Here is a 25,059-nt window from a genome sequence, read left to right as displayed (position 1 = left end):
ATGAATGCATAAATAAGTGGAAACAACAATGTTTCTCTCTTTCTCCCTTCCTCTCTCTCTCTAAAATCAATAAATTAAAAAGATATATTATGCATCTTTACAAATACACAGAAAAAGAGACAGAATGACATGTAAAGTTACTTGAACCTAATACAAATATTTTGGCTTTCTTTTTTTCCTACAAGTATATTAAAGTAGGTGCAGACCTCAATGACATTAACCTCTAAATATTTCAGTGAGCTATAAAAATTAAGAGCAATTTTCCCACATAGCCACAAAAACCTTGTCATAACAGCACTACGTACTTTTTGGCTGAAGCATTTTAAAGTAAATTAGAGACATATTATTTCAAGCTCAAATATTTCAACATTCGTCTCTAAATGGTAAGACATTTCCCCACGTAATTACACCACCATTGTCCCTTCCTAACAACACTAACCAAAATCCAACATTATCTAATAATCAGCCACGAACTCCCCATCAGGACAGGTTTTAATCTGAGGGGTGAGGTTCCTTGCCCAAGATCCCAGAGAAGAAAGGAGGGGGTTGGACTGGAATTTGCACCCCAGCGGTCTGGGACTCCGCTGTGACCAAGGCCCAGTGAGTCAGAGCAGAGCCAGCCCCCTACTCCGCAGGCCCCGCCCTGGTAGAGGAAGCTTGGCAGGGGGTGGCAGGGGGAAGGAGGTGGGGCGCCCACGCATCCAGAGCTGACTTGCTCTTTCGCCAAACGTCTGGGAGGAGCCCCGGGGTTAACAAAACTGTCTCCTTCCCGGGGCCGGACTCAGAGGTGCAGGGAGGCCACGCACAGAGCCGCTGCCTACCATGGGCGTCCCGGGAATGCTGCCGCTGCTGCTGTTGGTTCAAGCCTGCATTCCAGGTAGGGGCCGGGTCCCAGCACCCGCTCTGGGAACTGACTCTGAGGGCGGGGAGGGAGGGACGCGAGAGGAGGGGGACTCCAAGTCTGGTGAGGAGGAGGAGGAGGAGGAGGAGGAGGAGGGGAGCTCAGTCCACAGCCCCTGCATTGAAACAGTGGTTCTCCTATCTGCAGCCCCACAGGGCACAGTACCTAGCACACAGTGTGTCCTCAGGAAATCCTAGTTGAGCGAAGGCATTTAGCAACAGCCGCCTTTTGGTGAGTGCGCTCTTGCTTCCAGGTCCTCTCCTAAGCTCTTTACTTGCGATTTCAAACCGGGAGGGCGGGATTATATGTTAACCGTTTTACTACGCAGAAGGAAACTGAGGCAGAGAGAGGTTGAGTAACTGGTCCGAGGTCACACAGCCAGTTCTTGAATAGGTGGGAGTCTGATCCCCGCAGGGCCGTCCCCCTGCTCTCTCCACTCTGTCTCAGCGCCCCCCTCCCCCACAACATAGGGAGGACAGAGCATTTAGCACACGGTCCACAAAGAGTCAAGGCCGAGCGTCACGGAGGCAGAGGCTGGAGACCTGGGGCTGGTCTCCGGAGGACCCTCTCACCTGCTTTCCCCGGAAAATGTAGGGGAAAGGGTTGACAAAACTCGAGGAAATAGAGAAGGAACTGAGTCAGAGCGAGGTGGGAGGGGGGCTGTTTGGGGTTGAGGAGTATTTTGTCAATGAATAACCCGGAAAGCTCTCCCGACCGTTGAATGAGTAATGACTCTGGAGGACTCCGAATTTGGGGGGGCGGCGGGCAGGGACCATATGTCAGGCCTGGAGGGCGGAGAATAGGTCTTGCAGCCGGGATAGCCTGAGGAGCTATAGCCTCGGGGCGGAGCTAGTGGGCGGGGAGGGAACCTCGGGGAGGAGCTAGTGGGCGGGGAGGGAACCTCGGGGCGGAGCTAGAGGGCGGGGAGGGAACCTCGGGGCGGAGCTAGTGGGCGGGAGGGAACCTGGGGGAGGAGCCAGAGGGCGAGGAGGGAACATGGGGGCGGAGCTAGAGGGCGGGGAGGGAACCTGGGGGCGGAGCTAGAGGGCGGGAGGGAACCTGGGGGCGGAGCTAGTGGGCGGGGAGGGAACCTGGGGGAGGAGCTAGTGGGCGGGGAGGGAACCTGGGGGCGGAGCTAGTGGGCGGGGAGGGAACCTGGGGGAGGAGCTAGTGGGCGGGGAGAGAACCTGGGGGAGGAGCTAGTGGGCGGGGAGGGAACCTGGGGGAGGGGCTAGTGGGCGGGGAGGGAACCTGGGGGAGGAGCTAGAGGGCGGGGAGGGAATCTGGGGGCGGAGCTAGTGGGCGGGGAGAGAACCTGGGGGAGGAGCTAGTGGGCGGGGAGGGAACCTGGGGGAGGGGCTAGTGGGCGGGGAGAGAACCTCCGGGGGCTACCGCGCTTGCCGAGGCGTAGTGGGGGTTAGAATCTCGGAGGGCTGATGGGCGGAGTTAGAACTTCCGAGTGGACTGTGAGCGGGAGAGAATGTTCGGACAGACTTTGGAGTGGGTAGAACCTGGGGAAGTTCGGTGTGGGGAACGGAGGCAGAACGTAAAGATCCGCCGCAGTCGGGTGGGGATGGCATGGCCCTAGGAGAGCTGGCGGAGGAGACCGAGGGTCGGCGGGATGCGGGCGCAGAGCTTGACTTCCGGGTGGACTGAGAGCGTGGCGACAGGACTTTCAGGATAGGGCCGGCACGCAGACAGATTTCAAGAGGAAATTAGCGAGGGCCAGACGTTAGGGAAGGACGTGTGTGTGTGTGTGTGTGTGTGTGTGTGTGTGTGTGTGTGTGTGTGTGTGTGTTGGGGGGGGTGGGGTGGGGAAAGGGGTGCGTAGATAGAATATTGGGAGAGACAGACTAGGAGTGCACTGGCCGGGATCCAGCTTCGGAACCCGGAGGCTGGAAGAACGTGGGGCACGACCCTGCGCGCACAGGGCCTGGAGACTTGGTCCTGGTGTGGGGACATCAGGGGGCGAGGGGGCGAGGGGGGCCCCTGGCGCCGAGCTGTAATAAACTCTCCGGTGGTCCCCGCCCTCTCCCCCCAGCCACCTGGGGCCTGCGGTGCATGCGGTGTGAGAGGACCGGGAACTGCCAGGTGCGAGAGTGCGCGCCTGGCCAGGACCTCTGCAGGACCACGATCCTGAGCATATGGGAAGGTAAGCCCCCACTCCAGCGCCGCCGGGAATGCCTTGTCTCACCAGCTATCGGGGAAATGCAAACAAAAAGACCCGGAGGCCGTTTCCCGCCCAGCAGATGGGCAGATATTTAAAAATCTGACAATGCTGGGGTCATGAGGGTGTGCGCTGCAGATCCTGCTTTTAGGAGGTCTACCTCACAGAGCGATTTGGCTCTATCTAGTCTAGACGAAGAGTAGCGTGCCCTACAGCCAGCATTTCAGCTCCTGAGAATATAGAAACACTAAGAGCCTCGGCGGTATTCACATGGATACACCTAAAAAATATAAGGTGGACAGAAAAAATAAAGCATGCTGCAGAGTATGATACCTTTAAATATAAAGTGTAAAATATGTGAAGCAACAGTGTAAGAATGACCTACACCAGTGGTTGGCTCTGGGCAGGGCATAGGGGAATGGGATAGGGCGGGGTGGGGTGAGGGGGGGGGTGGGGTACCAAAGGCTTTCACTGTATCTTTTAAGGTTAGTTTATTTTTAAAATATCTGAAATAAATGTAACAAAGGGCTTAATATTTCATAAAGGTGGATGAGGAATACACAGTATTTATTATATCATCATGTTACCCTTTTTGGGTAAGCTTAAAGCACTTTCCTTTAGAATTTCCTATTAGAGGCATCGATTACTAAGTTGGGAGAGAGAGGGGGATGGAGCGAGAAGGTCCCAGTGATAGTGCTGACCCTGAGAGAGCAGGGTCCCTGTGAGGGGAGGGGGAGGGGGGATAACTCCAGAAGAGACAGAGTTGGACCCGAATAAGAATAGAGGCCTGAGGATCAGCCACTGGCGAGGCTACCTTAAGACCAGGAGTGTCCGAGGCTGGCTGAGCCCCGAGGAGCCTCCGGGGTAACAGGATACGTTCCTCACAGAAGGTGCAGAGCTGGAGGTGGTGGAGACGGACTGCGCCCACCCAGAGAAGACCAACAGGACCATGAGCTATCGGATCGGCATGCAGGTCATCACCCTGACAGAGGCCGTGTGTGGGTTCGACTTGTGCAACCGGCCCAGCCCTGGTGAGTAGGACAGCCCTTGCCATGCCCAACCCCAAACTATCTCCAACGTCACCCCATCGTCATCCCGATCCGACCCTCGATCCTATGCCACCGCAACCCCAACTCCGTGCCTTACCCCGAGACCAACCCCAACTCAGCCTCACCTCCGATCTCATCTCCAAATTCACTTTACCTCTAACACCCTCCAACTCAAATTCATCCTTGTTCTAAACCAGTGATGGCAAACCTCTGACACGCGTGTCAGCACTAAATATTTAGTTTTTGGTTTATTAAATACAATTATATATAACAATGATACATTTATGTTATTTAAACTATAAATATCGTGAAATAATGTTTTTTCCTCAAAGTGACACACTACCCGAGTTATGCTCAGTTTTTTTTTTTAATATATTTTATTGATTTTTTACAGAGAGGAAGGGAGAGAGATAGAGAGTTAGAAACATCGATGACTGAGAAACATCGATCAGCTGCCTCCCGCACACCCCCCACTGGGGATGTGCCCGCAACCAAGGTACATGCCCTTGACCGGAATCGAACCTGGGACCCTTCAGTCCGCAGGCCGACGCTCTATCCACTGAGCCAAACCGGTTTCGGCATGCTCAGTTTTTTTGGCGAAGTTTGACACACCAAGCTCAAAAGGTTGCCCATCACTGTTCTAAACACATCTCTAACCCCACCCCTAAACCAACCCCATCGCATCTCAAACTACTACCAGTCCCACCCACAAACTCATCCCCTTCCCTAACTCTGTCCCGTCCCATACATGTTTATGTGTGTGTGTTTTATTGTTTAAAGTATTACATATGTCTTCTTTTTCCCCGAGTGACTTCCCCCCGCCCCGCACATGTTTGTTTTTATGGTTGTTAAAGTATAAGATGCAACACCTACTCTTACAAAGCTACACACACATACACTCAAGAGGTGGATGAGGTATCTCACTGAAGATTTGTCGTCTAACCTTTTCCATGGGACAGGAGATGGCTCGGGCAATAGATCATAGGGACAGGGATACAAAGACCAGAGATACCAGAGGCTCAAAATTCTTAAGGGGAGTCCAGGAGGAGGGTGTCACAGGCTGCAGTGGGCTCGGAAAGTTCCCTGGAATAGACGCTCCTTGGCTGTCGCAGCGGAAAAGGATGTGAAGAAACTTGTGTTGAGTCCCGTGGCTTCAGGCTCTGGTCAGTTTACGAAAAAGACTTAGAAAGATTCCAATTCCCCACATTCCCACAGGAGAGAAAGGAGGGGAAGGAATGGAGGGCAGGCAGAGACTCATTTTTTTCTGGCCCTAACGAGGAAGGAAATTGACTAAGGCCAGTCCAGTCACAATGCCGTCAGTAAGCAGAGAGCCTGTATTTGTATTTTTTTTTCTTTTTTAAAAATAGGTTTTTGTTGATTTCAGAGAGAGGAAGGGAGAGGGAGAAAGGGATAGAAACATCAATGATGAGAGACAATCAGTGATCGGCTGTCTCCTGCACTCCCCACACTGGGGATCCAGCCCACAACCCAGGCATGTGCCCTTGACCGGGAATTAATCCGTGACCTCCTGGTTCATGGGTCAGCACTCAACCACTGAGCCACACTGTCCAGGCTGTACCGGGTTTTTCTTGTTCTTCATCCATCCTGACCTCAAACTTTTATCTGTGGGTGGGAACTGAATCAGATGTTCATTTTCAAGGAAGTGACGAGAGAGATAACGCCAGCTTCCTCTGTGGTTAGATATGTTTAAGGAAAACACTAATAATTGGGTCCAAGTAATGCTTCTAATGAGAGATGATATTTAAAATATTTAATAATATCAATCAGTGCTGAAGGCATTGATCCGTTGGAAGAGGCCCCTGGAGGCCCCCTGCTGGGTCTGGTGTTGCTCCTTTAGCTGGTGGATTTGGGGACATGAGGATTCTAAAGAAAGGGTTGAAGTGGTCAGGGGTCCACCAGAGAGCTTGGAGCAACAGCTGCCAATTCAGTAATTTAAACACGGACATGCCCCTGTCAGCCCCATGTCTGATGCCACCTTACCCTGCTGTGGTGACTAGATAGCTGGTTAAACCACATCCTGTACGTGAGTGACACTGGACACAGCTGTGCCCCAGACAGCCCTGGGCCCTGCTCCCACGGAGCTCACAGCCCAGGGGACGGGGGACACCCATCGCCAGACAGTGACCGCCCAGAGTCATCAGAGCTGGGAGGGGGAAGCACAGCAGAGGATGAGAACCGAAGCGCCGCCCAGAACCGTCAGGGCTGAGCTGGGGGAACAGAGGCCAGAGAGGTCAGGGCTGGGATACATGGAGAGGAGGGGCGGTGGGACCCTGGAGGAGATACGTGACCAGGTCAGGGACGGTTTCCTACAGGAAGCAACAGCTAAGCTGGATCTTGAGGGATGAGAGGAGTGAGACTGTTAAAAAGACAGTGGAGCCCTAGCTGGTGTGGCTCAGTGAATAGAGCGACGACCTGGGGACTGACGGGTCCCGGGTTCAATTCTGGTCAAGGTCACATGCCCTGGTTGCAGGCTCGGTCCCCAGTAGGAGGTGTGCAGGAGGCAGCCAATCAATGATTCTCATCATTGATGTTTCTATCTCTCTCTCCCCATCTCCCTTCCTCTCTGAAATCAATATAAATAAATAAATAATAAATAAATAAATAAATAAATAAAACCCTAAAAAATAAAATAAAAAGACAGTGGAAAGGGTTTTCCAGGCAAAGGGAGCAATAGATACAAAGGCCCAGAGGTGGGTGGAAGTAGTCTGGCTGGAGGAAAGGGTAACATGGGGCGAGAGGAGCTGGTGAAATTGACTGCATCATGTTACACAGGGTCTCCAGGCTGTGGTGAGGAATACAGACTTCACCCTGGGAATGGGGGGAGGTCATGATGGAGGGATGCAGTGATGGAGGGATGAGGTGATGGAGGGATGCGGTAATGGAGGGATGTGATGATGGAGGGATGAGGTGATGGAGGGATGTGATGATGGAGGGATGTGATGATGGAGAGAGGCAGTGATGGAGGGATGTGATGATGGAGAGATGCGGTGATGGAGGGATGCGGTGATGGAGGGATGTGGTGATGGAGAGATGCAGTGATGGAGGGATGAGGTGATGGAGGGATGAGGTGATGGAGGGATGTGATGATGGAGGGATGTGATGATGGAGAGAGGCAGTGATGGAGGGATGTGATGATGGAGAGATGCGGTGATGGAGGGATGCGGTGATGGAGGGATGTGGTGATGGAGGGATGTGGTGATGGAGGGATGCAGTGATGGAGGGATATAGTGATGGAGGGATGTGGTGATGGAGGGATGAGGTGATGGAGGGATGAGATGATGGAGGGATGTGATGATGGAGGGATGCGGTGGTGGAGGGATGCGGTGATGGAGGGATGCGGTGATGGAGGGATGAGGTGATGGAGGGATGAGGTGATGGAGGGATGCGGTAATGGAGGGATGAGGTGATGGAGGGATGCAGTGATGGAGGGATGTGATGATGGAGGGATGAGGTGATGGAGGGATGTAATAATGATGGAGGGATGTAGTGATGTGGTGATGGAGGAATGCAGTGATGGAGGGATGTAGTGATGGAGGGATGTGGTGATGGAGGGATGTAATAATGATGGAGGGATGTAGTGATGGAGGGATGTGGTGATGGAGGGATGCAGTGATGGAGGGATGTAGTGATGGAGGGATGAGGTGATGGAGGGAAGATAGGGAAGGGGAGACCAACTTGGGTGGACGAGATTGTCCAGGTGAAGCGGAAGGTGGCTGCATTAGAGTGTCAGCCCTGCAGACGGAGAGAAGTGGATGGATTTTGGAGCTATTTCCTAGTAGATGAGCAAGGTTTAGTGACAGGTTAGACATGGCAGTGGTGTTGTAGTTCTGGTCACGATGGAGTCGATTGTTTAAGACTAACCCCCTGCCAATGACAGCTGTGAAAACTGGATGGATTATAAACAGTCATTGGAAGTCACTGACGGGCCGCCGATGAAGAAAAGAAGCTGAGGTGCTACAGTCTTTGAAATAGGGAAGCGCAGCGGTTGAGTTCCACAGACAAGCTGGGCTTGTCCTGGAGAGCACTTTCCAATCGGCTACTGTGGAGGAGAAGCAGAAACCAGAGAGAGGCCGTCGCTGGACCAAGAAGACAGAGGTGGCGTCTGGGGCTGTCAGTGTCTAGAAAATGAGAGGAAAAAGCCAGAGAAGGGAATCGCGAACTCTGCAGACGACTTCCTTCAGTCATTGGCAAGCTGTGCATGCACGAGGTGAGACTCCAAGGAACTCAGCAGGAAATAGTATCTGGGAAGCTACAGAACCGAGCAAGGATTCCAGCAGGCATAGGATGCTGGGCAGACCCAAGTTGCCAAGTTGGCAAGAAAGGCCTTGGCAACCACCTCAGGCTTTTCTCTGAGACCACACCCTGGGAGTAGGGGCAAAACTGAAATAGACCGGCCCCCAAAAAAACACCTACTTCCCATCGTCAGCGGGAAGAAAGCCTGGCCCTCTTCGGAAGAAGATACATCATTTTAAGCCTTTACAAATGTTCTTCTATAATGTCTGGCATCTAATCAAAACTTACAAGGTAGCTTGAAGAAAATAAAAAGGGCCAATTGACCGGAACCCAAGAGGAAAGTCCCACAATAGAAACAGAATCGTCATTCTTCAGATATTGGAGTTATTACACATGGGACTTTACAATAGCTATGATCAATATATTGAAGAAAATAGAGGAAAGGATAAGTTTTAGCAGAAATCTGAGCCGGTTTGGCTCAGTAGATAGAGCATTGGCCTGCAGACTAAATAAAGAGTCTCAGGTTTGATTCGGTCAAGGGCACATACCTCTGTTGCAGGCTGGGTCCCCAGCCCAGGTCAGGGCACATGTGGGAGGCAACCAATCAATGTGTCTCTCACATCAATGTTTTGCTCTCTCTCTCTCTGTCTCTCTCCCTCCCTTCCACTCTCAGTAAAAATCAATGGAAAAATATCCTCAGGCGAGGATCCAATCACAAACGAACAAACCAACAAACAAAATGTGAAAGAGCCCTAGCTAGTTTGGCTCAGTGGATAGAGTGTTGGCCTCCGGACTGAAGAGTCCCAGGTTCGATCATTGATGTTTCTCTCTCTCTCTCTCTCTCTCTCTCTCTCTCTCTCTCTCTCTCTCTCTCTCCCTTCCTCTCTGAAATCAATAAGATAATTTTTTTTTAAAAATGTAAAAGAGTCAAACAGTAAATATAGAACAGTGACTGAAATTAAGAACTCGGTAGATGTGCTTAATAGAGATCAGAAATAGCAGAGCAAAAGGATTAAAGAACGAGAAAACAGATCAGTAGAATGTCCACATTGATACCTAGATGTGGAGGTTCAAGGAGTCTGCCAGGTTTCTGCCCCGGAGGACTGGGTGGGGCCACCTCGGAGACATGGAATTCAGGAGAAAGAGCAGGCCTGGGGAGAAGATGGAGAGCTTCATTTGGGGCAAGTAGAGATTCAAGGGTTTGAGGGATAGCCAGGCGGCCTCCAGGATGCAGTTGGGTATGTAGGTATGGAGGTCAGAGAGATGTCTTGCCTGGAGAGAGATTTTTGAGTTCCCAGCAGGTAGGTGGAAGTGAAGCCACATCAGTAGGTAGCACCCCCATGGGAGAGAGTGTGCACCGTGGGAAATGAAAAGGGCCTAAGACTACCCTGAGGATCACCCACGTTTAGAAGAGCGACACAAGAAGAGTCCCCACAGGAGACCCATGGGCGGTCTGAGGCAGTTATTTTGGCAATGATGGCAATTCACGTTTTCATTTTTATGGAATTTCATGTGAGAAGACATGGGAAGTTGGCCTTTTAGCTCTTTTTCTCTGAGGATGGGGGAGATTTGGCCTTTGATGTAATTGATTTACCTAATCACAGCTGCTGGCTTTCCAGTTGAGAGCCTTGGCTGAGACAGCCCTCTCATTTCTCTAAGACTTGGCCCAAACTCAGCTTGGCTATCTGGGGTCAGGAAGGGGCGGGCATGCCAGGCTTGGGGATGGTATGGGCCAGGGCCTGGGCAGAGGAATGACTGGTGAATCCAGGGACAGTAGCTCCTTCCCCTGGCCTGACCTCGAAGGTCCATGGGAGAAGCAATGTTATCACGGATCACTCAGGTGAAGTTTTGATCCCTGACACACTTGGGCAGTGTATTAGTTAGCTATTGCTGCATTACAGATTGTCCCAAAACTTAAAACAAAAATAAGCACCCATTATTTCACAACGTTTCTGAAGGTGGAGAATCCGGACGTGGCGTGGCTAGATGGTTCTGGACCTTTAATGTGGTTGTAGTTAAGATGACGGCTGGGCTGCGGTCATCTGAAGGCTCCCAAGGTAGCTTCACTCCCATGGAGGACCCACTCCCTTGGCTTTGGCAAAGGCCTCAGTTCCCGCCACATCGACCTGGCCATGGGGCTGCTTGAGTGTCCTTACAACATGGCAGCTGGCTTCCCCCATGGAGAGCAAGTGATCCAAGAGAGAGCTGGGGGAAAGTGGCAATGTCTTTTACAAGGTCGCCCAGAAATCACACACCATCATTCACACAGTATCCTTTGGTTACACAGGTCAGCCCTATTCTTTTTATTTTTCTTTTGTTTTTTAAATATATTTTTATTGATTTCAGAGAGGAAGGAAGAGGGAGAGAGAGATAGAAACATCCATGATGAGAGAGAATCATTGATCGGCTGCCTCCTGCAAGTCCCCCACTGGGGATCGAGCGCACAACCCGGGCATGTGCCCTTGACCGGAATCGAACCCGGGACCTTTCAGTTTGCAGGCCTACACTCTATCCACTGAGCCAAACCGGCTAGGGCCGTGGTCGGCAAACTAATTAGTCAACAGAGCCAAATATTAGCAGTACGATTGAAATTTCTTTTGAGAGCCAAATTTTTTAAACTTAAACTTCTTCTAACGCCACTTCTTCAAAATAGACTCGCCCATTGCCCTAACCGGTTTGGCTCAGTGGATGGAGCGTCGGCCTGCAGACTCAAGGGTCCCAGGTTAGATTCCGGTCAAGGGCATGTACCTTGGTTGCAGGCACATCCCCAGTATGGGGTGTGCAGGAGGCAGCTGATCGGTGTTTCTCTCTCATCGATGTTTCTAACTCTCTTTCCCTCTCCCTTCCTCTCTGTAAAAAAATCAATAAAATATATATTATTTTAAAAAATAGACTCGCCCAGGCCGTGGATTTTGTGGAAGAGCCACTCTCAAGGGGCCAAAGAGCCGCATGTGGCTTGCGAGCCGCAGTTTGCCGACCACGGGACTAGGGCTATTTTTATTTTTTACGTTTATTGATTTTGAGAGAGAGAGGGAGAGAGAAATAGCGATAGGCTGCCTTCTGCAGGATGCTTCCCATCGGGGGGAATCGAGCTGCACCCCAGGCATGTGCCCTTGACCAGTACTTGAACCAGTAACCTCCTGGTGCACAGGAAGATGCCCAACCAACAGCCATACCGGGCAGGGCATCCCTCCTGATGGGAAAGGACTACACAAGGGCATAAACACCAGAAAGGAGGGGTGACTGGGGGCTGTCGTGGAGCTTGGCTACCACAGGGAACAAGAGAAGGGTTGTAAGTAATTGTTCATTTACTTATTCGTTCGTTCAATAGATACTTATTCCGTATCTTCCCTGGCCCAGGCCTTCTGCTCGTGGTACTGGGACACAGTCGTGACAAAGACCGCCTTGGCCCTGCTCTCCTGGGACTCAGAGTCCACTGAGGGAAAGAAGCTTATCACCACACAGGGGGGACCCGGAGTGAGCAGGGCTGGGGTTGGGGGGCCCAGAGAGGCACCTGATCCGGCCTGAAAGGTCAGGGAGAGCTGCTTGGGGAAGGTGAAATTGGAGAAGACGAATCCTGAAGAATGAGTAGGATATACGGGAAGTAAAGAGCCAGGGAACAGTAGATGCAAAGGCTGTGTGTGTGGCGTGTGTATTTGGGGACTGTGGGAAGTGGTGTGGAATAGAGTCCGGGGGACTAGTGAGGGAGATGAGGCAGGAGAGGGAGGCAGGACCCAGGCTTTGAGGGGCCTTGAATGCCATGCTGAGGGCACTGGGGAGCCATGGAGGGGTTTGGAGCAGAGGAGAGACAGGGTCAGAGTTGAGTATTAGAAACATCCTTCTAGGGCCACGAGGGGATGCACAGGGGCTGGGGTGGGGGTGGCAACAATGGACGCCGGGAGGCCAGGGAGGAGCTGGTATTGAAGGAGGCCTGAGCTGGACCTGGTCGTGGGACTGGAAAGGGGGGAATGCGTTCCAGAAAGATTCAGAATGGACAGGGTTTGACGACTGGCTGGCGTGGGATAAGGAGGGGTTGGTGCTGAGGTGAGTCTTCAAGGGAGCTGGGTCTCCAGGCCTCGCCCTGTGGACTCACCCTCCTGCTTTCCCCCCACTCAGGCCGGGCTCCCGCCTTTCCCCGAAGCCGAAGCCGGTACCTCGAATGCGTTTCCTGCGCCTCTTCAGACCTGAGCTGCGAGAGGGGCCGGGACAAGAGCCTCCAGTGCCGCAGCCCCAGTGAACAGTGCCTGGAGGTGGTGACCCACCGGGACCGGGACCTGGCCGGTGAGCCCGCCCTGCCAGCCACTCCTCCCCGCCGCCTTGCTCCTTCCCAAGGCTGTCCTGAAACCCCCACATCACAGGGGTGTAAGCAAAGTAGCAAGTTAGTTCTCCCACACACCCAAGTCCCGTGACGGGCCGTCCGGGGCCACCACGGCAGCTCATCGCCAGCAGGAACCCAGATGCTTTCTCGCTTCTTATGTACCGCTTCCATTCTCAAGATTGCCTCGTAGCCCAAAGCAGCCGCCAGAGTCCCGGGCCTCGGGCCCAGGTTCCAGGAAGAGGGAAGGGGAGCCCTGCTGGAGTGGCTCCGTTGATTGAGCTTGTCCCGTGCACCGAAAGGCTGCCAGTTCGATTCCCGGTCCGGGCACATACATGGGTTGCGAGTTTGATACCCAGTCGGGGAGCATATCCGGTCAAGATTTCTCTCTCACTCCGATGTTTCTCTCTCTCCCTTCCTCTCTCTAAGCATGTCTTCGAGTGAGGGTTTTTTGTGTTTTTTTTTAATACATTTTATTGATATTTTTACAGAGAGGAAGTGAGAGGGAGAGAGAGTTAGAAACATCGATGAGAGAGAAACATCAATCAGCCGCCTCCTGCACATCCCCCACTGGGGACGTGCCTGCAACTAAGGTACATGCCCTTGACCGGAATCGAACCTGGGACCCTTGAGCCTGCAGGCCGACGTTCTATCCACCGAGCCAAACGGGTCAGGGCTGGGTGAGGGTTTTTTTAAAAAAATACACAAAAAACAAGGAAGGTGTAAAGAAGGGGCAAAAAGGGGCACCTCTCACTTTGTAAGGGTTCTTGTTTCTGGAAATCCCATAAACCTTTCCACATATACCGCATTAGCCAGAACTTAGCCACATGACTGTGGACCGTGAGACTGGGAAATGTCTCCGGCTCGATATACGCTGCCCCCTCCTCTAATGACGGGTGGAGCAGAGAATGGACAGGCGGCTGCTGCGGGGGCCACTCCCGGCTCAGGCCTTCCCCAACACTCTGACCCCTCCTCTGCCCCACAGGGAGTCCAGGGGATGAGCGCCACTCCCGAGGCTGTGGCCACCTCCCTGGCTGCCCGGGCCCCACCGGCTTCCACAGCAACCACACCTTCCACTTCCTGCGGTGCTGCAACACCACCAAATGCAACGGGGGCCCAGGTAAGGGGCGGGGACCAGGTAGGGGCGGTGGGGGGGCCCAGGTAAGGGGCGGGGACCAGGTAGGGGCGGTGGGGGGGGCTCAGGTAAGGGGCAGGGGCCCAGGTAGGGGCGGGGGCCAGGTAAGGGGCAGGGACTCAGGTAAGGGGCAGGGGCCAGGTAAGGGGCAGGGGCCCAGTGTGGGGCCTGGGATCTGGGAGGGAGGCACCCTCCAGGACACGGCCACTCCCTTTTGGGCACATACCTCCTCTCCAGGTCCCTGTTTCTTCCTCTGAAAGATAGACATAGCAAGTCCTTCCGCAAAGAAGGAATTTGTGGGAATCCAATGAGTCTATCCCACCTTCACCAAGACCCACAGGTGACGCTTCCTACATCCACTTGAATCCTTCCACTGCTCCCCACCCCGGTTTAAGCCACCATGACCTCTCAGATTGTTGCAATGACCTCCTCTCTGGTCCCCAATGTTCAACACAGCAGCAAGAGAGATTATTTTTATTTATTTATTTTATAATTTTATTGATTTTATTATTTATTATTTTTTTTATATATTTTATTGATTTTTTACAGAGAGGAAGGGAGAGAGATAGTTAGAAACATCGATGAGAGAGAAACATCGATCAGCTGCCTCCTGCACACCCCCTACTGGGGATGTGCCTGCAACCAACGTACGTGCCCCTGACCGGAATCGAACCTGGGACCTTCCAGTCCGCAGGCCGATGTTCTATCCACTGAGCCAAACCGGTTTCGGCGAGAGATTATTTTTAAATGTAAATGAGATCTTGTCGCTCTCCTTCCTCAAGCACTTTAACTTCCCCTTGCTCTTAGGATAAAACCAGAGGCCATGCTATGCCCTATGTAATGCATCACCCCCTGCCTCCTGGTCTTGATTTAGTTCTGCAACTGCCAAACGCTGCCCTGCCTCAGGGCCTTTGCAAATGCAGTGCCCTCCGCTAGGAACACGTCTCCCTCAGGAGTTCACCTGACTGGCTATTTCTCATTGGGGTCTCCGCTTTCAAGTATCATCCTCAGTGAAATGTCCCTGCCCCGCCCCTTCCGTATAAACTACGCCCATCGTGTTACTCTGTGAAACAGTACTGTCGGACAGTGCTTTACTGTGCATATGGTCGCCACTACCACAAATGGCTATGGAGCGCTTAATATGTGAACTGAATTTTGAATTTTATGTCATTACTAGAGGCCCGGTACATGAAATTTGTGCACTCGGGGGGGGGGGGTTTCCCCCAGCCTGGCCTGTGCCCTCTCACAGTGTGGGAGCCCCAAGATCGATCTCCCCAAAGAGGTAGGCCCTGCCCACCCATCTGGGGCTCCTCAATGGATTGCCCCAAAGAGGTAGGTCGGAGCTGGGGGTCCTGCCCCTGGCGTTGCTGTGCGGAGCCGCCGGGACCCACCGCCCACGCAGTGTCAAGTCCCTGTCCACCCGCACGCGCCCGCTGCGCACACAGCTTCCTGGTGATGGATAGTTACGGCGTGAGGGCGTGATGACCACATAGGCTTTTATTAGTATAGACTAGAGGCGTGGTGCACGAAATTTGTGCACGGGGTGGGGGGTGTCCCTTGGCCCAGCCTACACCCTCTCCAATCTGGGACCCCTTGAGGGATGTCCGGCTGCCCTTTTAGGCCCAATCCCAGTAGGATCAGGCCTAAACAGGCAGTTGGACATCCCTCTCACAATCCAGGACTGCTGGCTCCCAACTGCTCGCCTGCCTGCCAGCCTGATCACCCCCTAACCACTCCCCTGCCAGCCTGATTGACGCCTAACTGCTCCCCTGCCAGTCTGTTTGCCCCTAACTACCCTCCCCTGCAGGCCTGATACCCCTAACTGCCCTCCCCTGCAGGCCTGGGTCCCCCCCAACTGCCCTTCCTTGCAGGCCTGGTCGCCCCTAACTTCCCTCCTCTGCCGGCCTGGTCACCCCCAACTGCCCTCCCTTGCAGGCCTGGTCCCTCCCAACTACCCTCCCCTGCTGGCCTGATCGCCCACAACTGCCCTCCCTTGTAGGCCTGGTCCCTCCCAACTGCCCTCCCCTGCAGGCCTGGGTCCCCCGCAACTGCCCTTCCCTGCATGCCCGGTCACCCCCAACTGCCCTCCCTTGCAGGCCTGGTCACCCCTAACTGCCCTCCCCTGCAGGCTTGATCGCCCCCAACTGCCCTCCCTTGCAGGCCTGGTCCCTCCCGACTGCCCTCCCCTGCTGGCCATCTTGTGGTGGCCATCTTGTGTCCACATGGGGGCAGCCATTTTTTACCACATGGGGGCAGCCATCTTGTGTGTTGGAGTGATGGTCAATTTGCATATTACTCTTTTATTAGATAGGATTATTAATTCATTCCAATGTAGATGCAACCATATGTGGCTAGTGACTACCGCATGGACAGTGTCACTCCAAACTAAGTTCTGTGAGAGTAGGGACTGTTTGATCTTACCCAGAGATGCTTACCCAGAGTCTGGTCTGACAGGGGCTCATGGGGCCCTGAGAGTTGGGATTTCTCCCACAGGCCCCAGAGAACCCCCAAAAGAGAGTGCGGTTCCAGTGTCTGCCACAAGAGGGGGCCGTGCCATCTCAGGCTGAGAGCTGGGAATCCATGCAGGCAGGAGGACACCTCTCCCCACCCTAACCCTGTTTTAATGACCGTAGTCTCTTGTCTTCCCCCAAGTGACGGAGCTTGAAAACCTGCCGCCGAATGGCCTCCAGTGTTACAGCTGTCAGGGGAACAGCACCCACGGGTGTTCCCCCGAGGAGACCTCCCTCACCACCTGCCGAGGCCCCATGAACCAGTGTCTGGAAGCCACAGGCACTGATGGTGAGGCCCTTTGGGGGTTGGAAGGGGGATCTGTAGGAGGTCGACCTCCAGTTTGGCTGGACTTGGTGGAGGTGGGTCTTCTATGGGGTTTCCTGCAGCAGGGTACAGGTTGTAGTAAGGAATTGGGACTTGCCCAATAGGGAATGTGGACCGTTTTGGGGGCGGGACTTCCCACGGACACCCCGGGCTTCCATCCTGTGACGTCCTGGAAAGGTCTCTGTCCCAGTAGTTCCCAGACTTTTTGGTCTCAAGATTCCTTCGCGCTCCCAAGAGGTATTGTTTCCGTCGGTTATATCTATCAGATATTAACTGCATTATAAATTAAAAGGGGCATTTTTATCAGATGTACTTATTAATTTATTTTAAAATAACAATTAAAAGCTCATCACACATGAACATATTTTTATGGAAACAAGAAGACTACATTTTGCAAAATGAAAAAAAAATTTAACGAAAAGACTGGCATTATTCTACACTTTTGCAAATCTCGTTACTGTCTGGCTTAATGGAAGACAGCTGGGTCCTCGTAGCTGCTTCTGCATTCAGTCTGTGGCAAGATCACGTGTCCCGGTGGTTCGGGAAAACGCCATTGTAGGCTCAGGAGAGCGGAAAAAGCCAGACGAGGTTTTGGCAATATTAGGAGAATATTTGTAACTTCACAGGTCCCCTGCTCCACGCTCAGACCTTCTGCCTTTTCTGGTGGCGTCCACCGCCAGGTGGCTCGTCACCCTGGGAGGTCGGGCCCGAGAGCGGGAAGTCACACCGTCTTCTCTCTCCTCAGGGCCAGGCCACCCGGGCTACACGGTGAGAGGCTGTGCAACGGCCTCGTGGTGCCAGGGCCTCCATGTGGCTGAAGCCTTCAAATTGACGGACCCCAACGTCTCCTGCTGTACCGGAAACGGCTGTAACCACCCCAACCGAGATGCCCAGTCCCGCAGGGGGGGCGCCCCCCGGCCTGGCCCTGCCCGCCTCTGCCTCACCATCACTCTACTTATGACTGCAAGACTGTGGGGAGGCATGCTCCTCTGGACCTGACCCCCACGCTCTCCCTGCCCTGGCTGGATCCAGGGGACCCCTGCGCCCTCCCCTCAGCTCCCAGGCCTGCAGACTTGCCGTGTGACTTCGGGCCCGTGTGCTGCTTCCTCTGGGCCTCAGTTTCCCCAGCTGTGAAAACACCTGTCCCACAGAATTACGAGAAACAGAGGAGAAAAGCTAGAGAAAGGCTGCGGGCCAGCAGGAGTTCTTGTTACTAATATTGTTGCCCCTATTGTTGTTATTATGAATTAATATTTGTTTTATTTAATATTTTATACTTTATATAAAGATTTTTATACCAATGAACAGGGCCAGTCCTGCCCTTCTCCATAATGTCTATCTCCCTTCCTTCCTTCCTTCCTTCCTTCCTTCCTTCCTTCCTTCCTCCCTTCCTTCCTCCTCCCCCCCCCCCCCCTTTCTTTCTATATATTTTTATTGATTTCAGAGAGGGAGGGAGAGGGAGAGCGAGATAGAAACATCAATGATGAGAGAGAATCATTGATCGGCTGCCTCCTACACGCCCCCTACTGGGGATTGAGCCTGCAACCCAGGCATGTGCCCTGACCCGGAATCGAACCTGTGACCTCCTGGTTCCTAGGTCGATGATCAACCACTGAGCCACATCGGCTGAGAGCATCTATCTTTCAGAGCTGCATGGGGGGCACCCTTCCTCAGGCTCCTGGAAGTAGGGGTCACGTGGTAGGACCCAGGTGGTCAAGGCCTCCGCCTTGGGAGCAGTCCCGAGGGGCTTCCACCCTAAGTCACCCCCACATCCATTTCTGGGCTCCAAATGCAAACTGCTAACTCACCCACCTCAGCATGAACCTTCCCGTCTCTTCTCCCAAACGCCAAAGATCAAGACTACTTTGTTGTTCTGTGTAGGGGGGCTCTGAGACAGGAGATGTGTGGGGGATAACCTGCCTGCCAGACTCCCTTGATGCACTGCAGTGAAGAACAAGGCGAGGACTACATTTCCCCTGATGCTCTGGGGCCAGGGCATAAAGGCTGGGCTCTATTTCCTGAGATACCCTCGGACTCACTGACCAAAACAGCTACCATTTCAATGGCGCTCTTGGAGCACACTGTGGAAGAGTTCACATTTTCCATGGTTCGTGAGGCAAACCCATAGAGGCACATTACATGGGGCCCTGTAGCAAATGAAGGAAAAGATGAGTCATCTTCCCTGGTACTTGGGACTAAGTTTCCTTTTAGGACCTCCCCAAAACACGTTACCAACTGTCATTGGCTTAAGGAGATGGGGTCTGTAACTCTACCTCTTCATATATATATATATATATATATATATTATAATTTTTTAATATATTTTATTGATTCTTCACAGAGAGGAAGGGAGAGGGACAGAGAGTTAGAAACATCGATGAGAGAGTCATCGATCAGTTGCCTCCTGCACACCCCCCACCAGGGATATGCCTGCAACCAAAGCACATGCCCTTGACCGGAATCGAACCCGGGACCCTTGAGTCCGCAGGCCGGCGCTCTATCCACTGAGCCAAACCAGCCAGGGCTATATATATATATATATATATATATATATATATATATATATATATTATTGATTTTTAACAGAGAGGAAGGGAGAGGGATAGAGAGTTAGAAACATCGATGAGAGAGAAACATCGATCAGCTGCCTCCTGCACACTCCCTACTGGGGATGTGCCCGCAACCAAGGCACATGCCCCTGACCGGAATCGAACCCGGGACCCTTGAGTCCGCAGGCCGGTGCTCTATCCACTGAGCCAAACCAGCCAGGGCTATATATATATATATTATTGATTTTTAACAGAGAGGAAGGGAGAGGGATAGAGAGTTAGAAACATCGATGAGAGAGAAACATCGATCAGCTGCCTCCTGCACACCCCCCACCGGGGATGTGCCCGCAACCAAGGTACATGCCCCTGACAGGAATCGAACCTGGGACCCTTCAGTCCACAGGCCGAGGCTCTATCCACTGAGCCAAACCCGGTAGGGCTGTAACTCCACCTCGTGAACACGGGTGGCCCTGTGACTGCTTTGGCCCATAGAAGGTGGTGGAAGGGGTGCCACTCCACGCCCTGGGCCCAGGCTTTCAGGAGCCGTCCGCTTCCGGGGAGCCAGCTGCCTGTGAAAGTCCTCCTGCGCCGAGCCTGCGTGCCGCGAGGCCGCCCAGGCTGCCCGTGCACGGGTGCCATCTGGAGAGGGAGCCACAGATGCTCCAGTCCTCTCAGCCCGGGCCCCACACACGCGCGAAGGAGCTGCCTTGGACATGGCCCCCCAGCAGATGCCATGTGTGGGGGGAGGCGGAAGCCCAGCTGCTCCCACTGCCTCGGGCTGCTATCGGTTCCCACAAACTGGCAACTGGGTGGCTTCAGCCACAGGAATGTGTTCTCTCAGAGTTCTGGCTGCTAGGAGCCCAAATCCCAGGTGCTGGCAGAGCCACGCTCCTTCTGAAGCCTCTGGGTGCTGCCGACAATCCGTGACGCTCCTTGGTTTACAGCTACCTCACCCCACCCTCTGCCTGTTCTTCTCTGTGAATGGGGCTGTGCGTCTCCAAATCTCCCCCTCTCCTTATAAGGACACCAGCCATGGATTTAGGGGCCCACCCTAACCCAGTATGACCTCATCTTAATTGCATCTGCAAAGACCCTATTTCCAAATAAGGTCACATTCATAGATCCTGAGGGTGAGGACTTCAACATATATTTTGAGGGGACACATTCAACCCACAACGCCAGTTAAGAGCCAGAACCAAGGTTTCAGACATGTGGCCCCCGGGACCCGTCCCCTTCATCTCCAGCTGTTCAAGCCAGCCCGCGTGGACCCCAGTCCCTTGTGGAGCGCATACGCGCTGCTCCTGCTGAGCCCGGCTGACATTCCTGACCCACCCGCAGAGTCACAGAATAAAAAGGCTGTGGTTTGACCCCAGTGGGTTTGGGTTACTTGGTTACACTGCAGTGGTCAACTGGAACAGCCACTTGTTTGCTTGTTTTGCTATAACATCCATAAAGGGCAAGGCCTCTCATTTGCTCTCTACTGTCTAGACTAGTTCCTAGACTAGTGCCTGGGACATGGCAGGTGTTGAAGAAAGGGAGGAAAGACTACATCTTCTATGTTATCAAAAACTGGGCATGGGCCCCAGCCGGTTTGGCTCAGTGGATAGAGCATCGGCCTTCGGACTGAAGGGTCCCACGTTCGATTCTGGTCAAGGGCACATGCCCAGGTTGTGGGCTCGACTCCCAGTAATGGGTGTGAAGGAGGCAGCCAATCAATGATTCTCTCATCATTGATGTTTCTATCTCTCTCTCCCTCTCCCTTCCTCTCTGAAATCAATAAAAACAAAACAACAACAACAACAAAAACTGGGCATGGACTCCATCTCCCAAGATAACATTTTCTGAGATGCTCCATAATTAAAATTGAGGATAACTTCACCTTTGCCATGATTCCCTCCGATACAAATTGCAGACTAGCACCACATTTCCCAGGATGCCTTTCAACAGGAGCTGAGGCTAGGACTGCATCTCCCGTGAGACCCAAGGGCAGAGACTGGAGTCTAGGATGACATGGCCTGTGGTGCCCACGGCAGACTTCGAGGCCAGGGATACATTTCTCCTAATGTTCTACACCGGAGCTTGTGACCAGGACCTCATCGTTGCTGGCTCCCAAGGTTTTTTTTTTTTTCAGGGATCTCGCCTGCAAGAAGTAAAATCCAGTTAAGCTGACTTAAGCAAAAATGGCAACGTTATTAGGAGTTTAGAATCCAGGCAAGTGCTCGGTCTCTGGGCCTCACCAGGGACTGGAAACAGAACTGGAAAGCGGGGTGTGAAATTGCCGTTGCCTCCCTTTTGCAAAATCTCTCTGCTTCTCTCCTCTCTGTTTCTCTAAATGTGTGGCTTCCCTCGTGGGCTTTTTCCTGTCTCTCCACAGACTACCTTCTTTTTCTTCATACGTAGTAGCCAAAGATGCCCTTGAAATGTCAAGTACCAAGAACGACCGGAAAAAAAAAAAAAAACCACGACCGAGTCCTGGTTCTAAAGTTCTAGCGGACAGACTGCGATGGGGTCTAGCTTGGGTCAGGGCTCTGCCGAAGACCCCCCTCTGCTTCTGTGGCCAGGGAAGTGCATCAGAGCTACTACCTACAGTTGTCCGGGTTACAAACGGGCCGCCACTGCTCCGGCAGCGATCAGGGGGTGCAGCCCATCAGCAAGAGCTGGGAAAACAAGGTCTGGGAGAGAGATCCCATCACAAGGATGGGGGACCGGGGTGGGGGAGCCGGGGGGCGGGCAACTGGGAAAGGAAACTCTCGCTTAGGGCTGCCTCCATGGATTCCGTGTGAATCGCAGGTAATATGGTGGCCAGGGATGCACGTGACAGGACACACAACGCAAAATGATTGAGACAACGGGGAGCTGGGTCCCCTCAGATAACAAGAGGCCGTGCGTTAGGGTAGGTCCTGGCTGCCTGGTTCGATGTTGCCTCTGCGCCCTGAAGGAGCGACTCAGCCTTGTCTGTCTCCTGGCCGCATGATGACCACGGCAGCTCCAGACTTCACACCCACACGCACAGGCAATGACCAAGGGCCGTTTCTACCCAGGGTCTCTTCTTCATGTTTTAAAGTGCATTTGTATTGATTTCAGAGAGGAAGGAAGAGGAAGAGAGAGAGAGAGAAACATCCACGAGGAGAGAGAAGCCTGGATTGACTGCCTCCTCCACTGGGGAGGCACGTGCTCTGACGGGAATTGAACCGTGACCTCCTGGCTCATAGGTCGACACGCAATCACTGAGCCACGCCAGCGGGCTGAGTCTCCTTTTTTTTTAAAAAAAAAATATATTTTATTGATTTTTTACAGAGAGGAAGGGAGAGGGACAGAGAGTTAGAAACATCGATGAGAGAGAAACATCGATCAGCTGCCTCCTGCACAGCCCCCACTGGGGATGTGCCTGCAACCAAGGTACATGCCCTTGACCGGAATCGAACCTGGGACCCTTGAGTCCGCAGGCCGACGCTCTATCCACTGAGCCAAACCGGTGAGGGCAGAGTCTCCTTTTTAAAACAAAGAAAAAACGATCCCAAAACAGACAGGCCCACTTGCCCTCACGTTGTACTTGCCTGAGCTGTGACACACACCCACGTCCACGGCAACCACTGGAAGGGGGCAGGAACCACAACATTTGGCAGGCTATCCTCAGACCCCAGTCCCAGGGCTTCCCCCGCATCGCTGGCTATTAGAGAAAGGTGACTGCCTGGCCACATTAGGGTGTTTTTAGGGAGGAACAAAACGAGGATGTGTATTCGAGGGGGACGCCACCCAGGCTCCCTCCTGAATAGGGAAGAACAGTTCTCCCCTACGATGTCTTTTTTCTGCTGTGTCTCCTTCCTTTTCACACGGCTACCATACTCACAACACTTCCGGTCACCAATTTTTTTTCAGGGGGCAGGTCTCCACCCCAAGCAGTTCTCTGTGACACCCGTGGATGTTCTACAGTTTAACTCAGTTCGGACACCATCTACCTGGGGATAACGAGACCCCGCAGGAGAAGGGCCCCGTCCCACAAAACCTCTCCCCCCTCCAGGTGCCCGTGGCCAGCCCAGGTCGTCTCCTGCTCTTGTGACCCATCGGTTTATAAGGGGGAGGCTCCCACAACTCCCGCTTCAGGGTTGATGCACTTGCCGGAGGTAGGGAGGGTACAGATGCACCTCCAGATGGCAGAGACGTGCAGGGCAGGGGGTGTGGGCAGGCGCGCAGAGCCGCCATGCCTTCCCTGGGCACATCACTCTCCCCGCACCTGTACCTGTTCACCAACCCAGAAGCTCTCTGATCGTCACACCTGTGGGACTTTTACGGCGGCTTCACCACGGAGGCGTGATAGGTCATTAACGTCCCCGCTCAGGCCTTCTTCCTTCTCAAGAGCCCGGGGGACAGGGCGGAAAATTCCCAGCTTCTAACCAAGGCTTGGTCCTTTAGGTGACCAGCTCTCACCCGGGAGCCATCCAGGAGCCCAAAGTCACTTCATTAGGACACCCCCCATCACCCTAAGACATGACAAGGTTTTCAAGCATGTTGTGCCAGGAGTGGGGGGGCAAAGACCAAATATATGTGCCTATTAACTCATAGAATGACAAGGAATAAACAACTAACAAGGCCTGCAAGATCCCGAGACTTCAAACACTCAGGAACACTTGCCCTGGCCGGGTGACTCCGCTGATTGGAGCATCGTCCCGTGCACATACCTGGGTTGTGAGCTAGACCCTGGGTTGGGGTGCATGTGGGAGGCAGCCGATCGATGGTGCTCTCTCACACCAATGTTCCTCTCTCTTTCCCTCTCTCTCTCCTCCTTCTCTCTCTAAAATCAACAAACATACCTTCGGGTGAGGATTTAAAAAAAACCTCAGGAATAGTCAACTCATGGTGTGCAGCCCATTCCCTTTCCCTCCCCCTTCCTTCCCCCCCCCCCCACCCCCCACCCCCCAATAGCAGGCACAGCAGCTGCCTCCCCAATAGCATTTCTGTTGAGAAAGCTGACTTCATCTCTGGCCTGGCGGTAGGGGGAGCCTTTGGCTCATGTCTAATTTCATCAGCAGCATCTCCACCCCTGGCCGTGGATACTGGTTCAGTGATAGGCAGGTGGCATCATCTGGACCCGTGAGACACATCGAAAGGTTTTTCTAGAGGCTTCTGGGTTGGGGGGGGAATATTTGCCCTCTCTCCTGAGGGAGCTCTTCCCTCCCTTTCTCCCTTCCCACCTCAGGCTCTTCCCGTCTGTTTGTCTGTCTTTCCCTCTCTCTGCCCCTCCCAAATGTGAAGGAAAAGTGTGGCCCCAGGGTGTTTGCCAGCCATCATTCAACCTGAGGGGAGACGTTTACACTTAGGACAGAGATGGACAGACCGTGCTGCAGCCAGCCACACCCGAGGCCATTTGCATACGTGAAACGATTCTCTTTCCCTTAAGCCAGGTGGGTTGGGTTTACTGCACCTGCATGAACACCCGACTAGATAAGGAACCCTGGAATGGGACACCACCACGCTCACGGTGTCCTCAAGTGGAAGAAATGGTGGCATCCAAAGAAGAGAGATGAGAATGCCCTGCCGCTGGAGTAAGAGCCATTGGTTAGAGCCGAAACCGGTTTGGCTCAGTGGCTAGAGCGTCGGCCTGCGGACTGAAAGGTCCCAGGTTCGATTCCGGTCAAGGGCATGTACCTTGGTTGCGGGCACATCCCCGGTGGGGGGTGTGCAGGAGGCAGCTGGTCGATGTTTCTCTCTCTCTCTCTCATCGATGTTTCTAGCTCTCTATCCCTCTCCCTTCCTCTCTGTAAAAAAATCAATAAAAAATTTTAAAAAAAGAGCCATTGGTTAGAGCCGTGGGCAAGGAGACCAATAGATTCTTGGGGGCAAAGACAACTCTTTA

At 53.2% G+C, this 25,059-nt stretch overlaps 1 protein-coding gene across 2 annotated transcripts; it reads left to right on the top strand.

Moving 5' to 3' along the window:
* The first annotated feature begins 748 nt into the window (after positions 1–748).
* On the top strand, positions 749–17,961 carry PLAUR (plasminogen activator, urokinase receptor). Of its 2 annotated transcripts, XM_054710984.1 has the most exons (7): positions 751–877; positions 2,943–3,053; positions 3,956–4,099; positions 12,488–12,652; positions 13,672–13,806; positions 16,474–16,620; positions 17,402–17,961. In XM_054710984.1, the coding sequence occupies exons 1-7, from the start codon at positions 823–825 to the stop codon at positions 17,653–17,655; spliced, it is 1,011 nt and encodes a 336-aa protein (XP_054566959.1). In that variant the 5' UTR covers positions 751–822; the 3' UTR covers positions 17,656–17,961. The 2 variants fall into 2 exon arrangements, with proteins under 2 accessions (XP_054566960.1, XP_054566959.1); XM_054710985.1 differs by lacking the exon at positions 2,943–3,053 and having other exon boundaries at positions 749–877.
* The last annotated feature ends 7,098 nt before the right edge of the window (positions 17,962–25,059 follow it).

The sequence above is a fragment of the Eptesicus fuscus genome, chromosome 21 (assembly GCF_027574615.1).
Source record: "Eptesicus fuscus isolate TK198812 chromosome 21, DD_ASM_mEF_20220401, whole genome shotgun sequence".
In the NCBI taxonomy this organism is placed as follows: domain Eukaryota; kingdom Metazoa; phylum Chordata; class Mammalia; order Chiroptera; family Vespertilionidae; genus Eptesicus; species Eptesicus fuscus.
This window is presented reverse-complemented; position numbering and strand designations above follow the sequence as displayed.

What these genes read in the sequence shown, in the direction of transcription:
- PLAUR (XM_054710984.1), top strand. Translation starts at nt 823, where the DNA reads ATGGGCGTCCCGGGAATGCTGCCGCTGCTGCTGTTGGTTCAAGCCTGC. An exon ending in GTGCAACCGGCCCAGCCCTG is followed by an intron (nt 4,100 to 12,487) that starts GTGAGTAGGACA and finishes CCCCCCACTCAG; the next exon opens with GCCGGGCTCCCGCCTTTCCC. An exon ending in CCGGGACCGGGACCTGGCCG is followed by an intron (nt 12,653 to 13,671) that starts GTGAGCCCGCCC and finishes TCTGCCCCACAG; the next exon opens with GGAGTCCAGGGGATGAGCGC.